The sequence below is a fragment of the Austrofundulus limnaeus genome, unplaced genomic scaffold (assembly GCF_001266775.1).
Source record: "Austrofundulus limnaeus strain Quisiro unplaced genomic scaffold, Austrofundulus_limnaeus-1.0 Scaffold892, whole genome shotgun sequence".
Classification (NCBI taxonomy): Eukaryota; Metazoa; Chordata; class Actinopteri; order Cyprinodontiformes; family Rivulidae; genus Austrofundulus; species Austrofundulus limnaeus.
In genome coordinates, this window is record NW_013953294.1 from 63,166 (window position 1) to 67,908 (window position 4,743).

The 4,743-nt window shown below is 41.7% G+C and overlaps 1 protein-coding gene across 1 annotated transcript in view; it reads left to right on the plus strand.

Moving 5' to 3' along the window:
* Window positions 1–4,743, plus strand: part of LOC106533139 (IQ motif and SEC7 domain-containing protein 2) — a gene marked incomplete in the record, with an annotated part of 41,789 nt that overhangs the window by 15,751 nt on the left and 21,295 nt on the right. Inside the window, 4 exon segments of the mRNA XM_014029380.1 lie at window positions 3,308–3,476; window positions 3,592–3,759; window positions 3,832–4,005; window positions 4,086–4,181. Of these exon segments, the coding sequence (XP_013884834.1) occupies window positions 3,308–3,476; window positions 3,592–3,759; window positions 3,832–4,005; window positions 4,086–4,181 (607 nt within the window).

Genomic DNA, 4,743 nt, shown 5'->3' on the forward strand with positions numbered 1-4,743 from the left:
TTATTTTTTACAACAACAAGCTGCAATGAAAACAAGCAGAAATGAAATAAAAGTAAAACTTTATACTTCTTGACTTTTGTAAAATGTAGTGAGTAGAAAGTACAGATAATTGTGTGAAAATGTGAAAAGTAGAAGTAAAAAGTAGGCAGAAAAATAATTACTCAAGTAAAGTACAGATACCCAAATATTCTACTTAAGTAACAAAGTATTTGTACTTAGTTACTTTACAGTTCTGGGTCCGATGATGTAATCTGTAACAATCATCAGAAACTGAACTGTTTGTTATTAATATGTTCAGACCTGCAGAGGTCAGAACTTCAGTTGGTCCTGAAGCGTCTCACCCTGTCCTCCGTGTCCTCTGTCCTCTGTGTCCTCTGTCCTCTGTGTCCTCTGTCCTCTATATATCTCCTGTTTTTTTGTAATTTTTAAGATTAATGTATTATAAATGAGAAGCTGTGATGTCACATTTGAGGAGGTTTTTAGGGATCAGTGATGTCATCRGTTCTGGTGGTTCTGATCAACAGTTCTCCAGACTTCCTGAAGGTTTTTCTTTTTTTACTTTGGCTTATTTTTTCTCTCTGTTTCATTGTTTTTTCTTTAATTCTGAGTCACGGAGACAGAACTAAAACCTGAACCTGAGTTCTGAGGGTCTGGTTTGATCCGGTCTCGGTCCGGCTGCTGGGAGCAGAGCATTTAATCAGAACCAATGTTTCTGATGTGGTCCTGTGGTTTTATTCAGGTTGTCTGTCAGGTCTGAGAACGATGACTCATCTGGTCTTAGTCCTGCCCTTCCTCCTCCTCCTCCTCCTCTTCACTTCCTGGTGTCAGACCGGTACCGGTCTCGGGCTGCTGGGCCACAGCTGCACTCACTTCCTGTCAGCCTGAGACGCTGGCACCAGCTTTGTTCAGAACCTGCACCAGGTTCTGTTTGTCCTCCTGATCCTCTCAGATTCACAGAGTTCAGATGTTTTTCAGACCAACGTCCTGCTGCTCCTACTTTCAGGATAAACTCAGTGTTTTGGGTTCTGGACTCTTGATCCGAACCCTTTGTCATTGTTGACATGTTTCCCTGCAGCGTGAAGGTGGTCTTTTTGGTTCATTTTAAATMAACTCTTGGAAACGTGGAGAACCTTCAGTAGAGTGGTCCTCAGCTCTGACACCAGGCGGTTCAGACCTGCAGACTGATCCAGATCCTTCCTGCAGCTGAAGAACATCTGCAGATTAAAGTACCTGTGACGTTAAATTTTTGTAATAAATGTGAATGAGCTTTTGGAAAGAGAACGTTGAAAACATGTTTCAAAACAAATTTCACGCCATTGAGATGAACGGTTGTTGAGATGTTTACATGTGAAGAAACAGGAAGTGATGTCAAAGAGGAGTGTCTGCATGTAAACAGAGCGATGCTACAATAATTAGAGAAGAATCTGATGTTTCTTTAGTTTATTTTGAGTCACAATCAGTTGAAGAAGAGTTTAAATAAGATTGTTTCAAYAAACAAAGACCAGAATTTCTTTTTTTCCCTTTAATGTCACTTCCTGTTTCACTTTGCTGAGCCAAATTCAAGAGGAAATATACCAGTTCTGAGATAAAATGGGTAAAATTGTGTGTATCGTGCTGATTTTCTTAAATATAAATATGTTTTCTTTGAGCTTTCTGTATTTGAAGGATAAGCATGTCACAGGCACTTTAAAGCTCGGACCTCCAGAGTCTCCAGGCCTGAAGTGACGGGAGGAGAAACGATGAGCTGCAGACTAACGGTCCAGTTGTTCTGGTTTTATTTAGTCTGGATTTGTTCTGAACRTCTGAGGTTCTGCAGCAGCTGGGCTGCTTTTTAAAAGCCAAGGTCACCAGGAGTTTACTGCGTGACCTTGGACCTTCTGCCAGAGGAGGCTGCAGCGGGTGGTCCGGTGCGTGGCCGGGTCATAAATCAAGCTCCACCCTGCAGCTGGCTCAGCTTCAGCTGGTTAACAGCCGACAGACGGCAGCTGGAGAGAAAGACGAGGAGAAAGAAGAGAGGGCAGCTGATGATGATGATGATGATGATGATGATGATGATGATGATGATGATGAAGATGGTAGTGGTGGGCGTATCGATACCAAGAGTGTTGGTATCTGATTGATACGAGCTCGATGAGATCTTTAGTTTATTTTTTTGTTGTTTATTCAGATTGAACATTTAGGTTTGATGTGAATTATTTGTCCTCCTTCGTCCCCTGACTTGTCCTCTTCCTGTTGTCTCTTTTTGTCCTCTCCTTTTTCACGCCATGTTTCCCAGGATTGTTTATTTATTGTTTCAACACCACAATCATGACTCAGCTCAGTGTTTCACAGTAAATTTTGCAGTGTTGAATCAACACTTAAAGTTAAATTTAACACTGTGTTTGAGTCTATTTGGTCCTTATCTGAATTGCTGTTACATTTTCAGAGTACAGTTTTACTCAAAATAGAGTTAAAATTAACACTGACTAACACTGCACAGTGTTAATAAAACGTAACATTGTACAGTTAATAAAACTTAACACTTCAAGTCAAATAACTGATGAGAGTAATTATGATTCTAAGCAGAGTTAATAAGGTCCACTGTGGTGACAAATCAACTCTGATTCTCGTGCTTTTCAACACTGCATTGAGTTACTGATGTTAACACTGCAGGTTYGTATACCTCCTATGAGTGTTAATTTGACACTCTTGTTTTGATTATTTACTTTTKCTGTGTAGAGGGGTGTAAAACAGACACAATGAGGTGTCATTACAGCAAATTTGAAAGTGTAAGTTTAACACTTCAGTGTTAAAATCAACTCTTTGTAGTGTTGCATTAACATTAATGCAACAACCAGTACAACTATTTTTTACACTCATGAACTTCTTTAATAGTTATAAACACACAAAAACATCATTTCTACAAGATTACCCAGCATTCCTTGCTGTGAAAACACTGGTCCATCTGATGTGAGGTGGAAGAGGGCGGGGCTTTTTAGCAATACTTCTTTCAACACTGCATGGTGTCATATTACAACATTGTTAAGTGTTATATAAGACTTAACAGTGGGCGGAGCTTATTTAACACTGTCCAGTGTTGAGACAACACTGAGGAAATCAACWCTGAATTAACACCAACACTGGATGTCAGTTTACTCAGAAAGTGTTAAAATAACTCTAGGGGGAGTTAAATTGACTCTGAAATTTTAACACTCTGGTTTTTAGGGCTGCAACAACGAATCGTTAAATCGATTATTAAAATAATCGTTAGTTGCAGCCCCACTGGTTTTTGTTGTGTTGTTTCCTGAACCTGAACTTTGTGTCTCAGTGTGGAGGGGGACTCTCAGTGTCCGGAGGCTCTCACTTTCTCTGAATCATCCTTTGGCCATCCGCCTCCCTTCCATCGCTAYAGCAACAGCCCCCTCACCAGCCCCGTTGACCCCTACGGTCCTGTTTCCACCGGCGGGCCCCTGGGAGCCTCTTACCCACAGACACAGGTACCGACCCGACTCRAGTTAGAATTTACTCTGTAAAAACAAAACCAAGATCTTGAAAATGAAAACAAAATAAAGCATTATGGACAGTTTTTGCGTGCCTTTTCTCCGTCTCCAGGGCAGCTCCCCCATCTCCCCCCCMAGCCCGGCGAGCCTCGCCTGGGCTCAGCGCAGCAGACATCAGCCGGCCAGCCTGGCGCTCCGCAAGCAAGAGGAGGAGGAGAGCAAACGCTGCAAGGCTCTTTCTGACAGCTATGAGCTCTCTACAGACCTCCAGGACAAGAAGGTCCTCTGAGCTGTCTCAGCCTCAAACTCCTCAAACCTCCAGCGTTACTCAGCTTCTGCTTTAATGCTGCAGGTGGAGATGTTGGAGAGGAAGTACGGGGGACAGTTTGTGTCCCGGCGGGCAGCGAAGACCATCCAGACGGCCTTCAGACGGTACCGCATGAACAAGAAGTTCGAGAGGCTCCGCAGCTCAGCCTCTGAGAGCAGAATGACCCGCCGCATCATCCTGTCCAACATGAGGCTGCAGGTAACATCCTCGTCGACACAGCTCAGGACAACCAGCTGAGACTTTTGTGTCTTCTAACCCGGTCCTGTGTTTGGGCTCAGTACTCGTTTGATGAGCGGCAGCCACAGGGTCCGGGACCAACGGGTCAGCAGGGTTCAGATGACACCGGAGACGTGGACGACTCGTTCTCAAAACAGGTTAATGTGTTTTTAAATCAACTGTTCAGATTAAAACACAAGATTCACAAARTATTTCACAATATAATTCAGAGTATCATCAGCGTAACGACGAATATTTATCCTGTAATGTTTAATAACTAATGGAAGTTTTTATAAAGTAAAGAGCAGTGGTGGGCAMAGTTCCCCTAAAGCACTAAAGYACTATTAGGAGAAMTAATTTCCTGATTAGTGCTTTAGGGCTTTTGCTAATTTCTTAATTTATTAGTGGATTAGCACTTGCTAAATTTATAAGCACTAATTGAGTTCTTTAAATATTATTGATAAACATTATTGTTAACAGCTGAGGGTGAAAGCTGTTCTCCACAAGATCAGTGGTTTTCAAACTTTTTTGCTTCCGACCCACAAACTAACAGCTGCAGACACTTGTGACCCCAGATATTACTTGTTTATGTAACAAACTTTGCTAATAACTCTGTTAAACATGAGAATAATAACTAGAAACAAACCTAGAAACTTTGAAACTAATTTTATTCATTTATAATTATTTCAAAAATTGCAATTATCATGTTGAAAATATTCC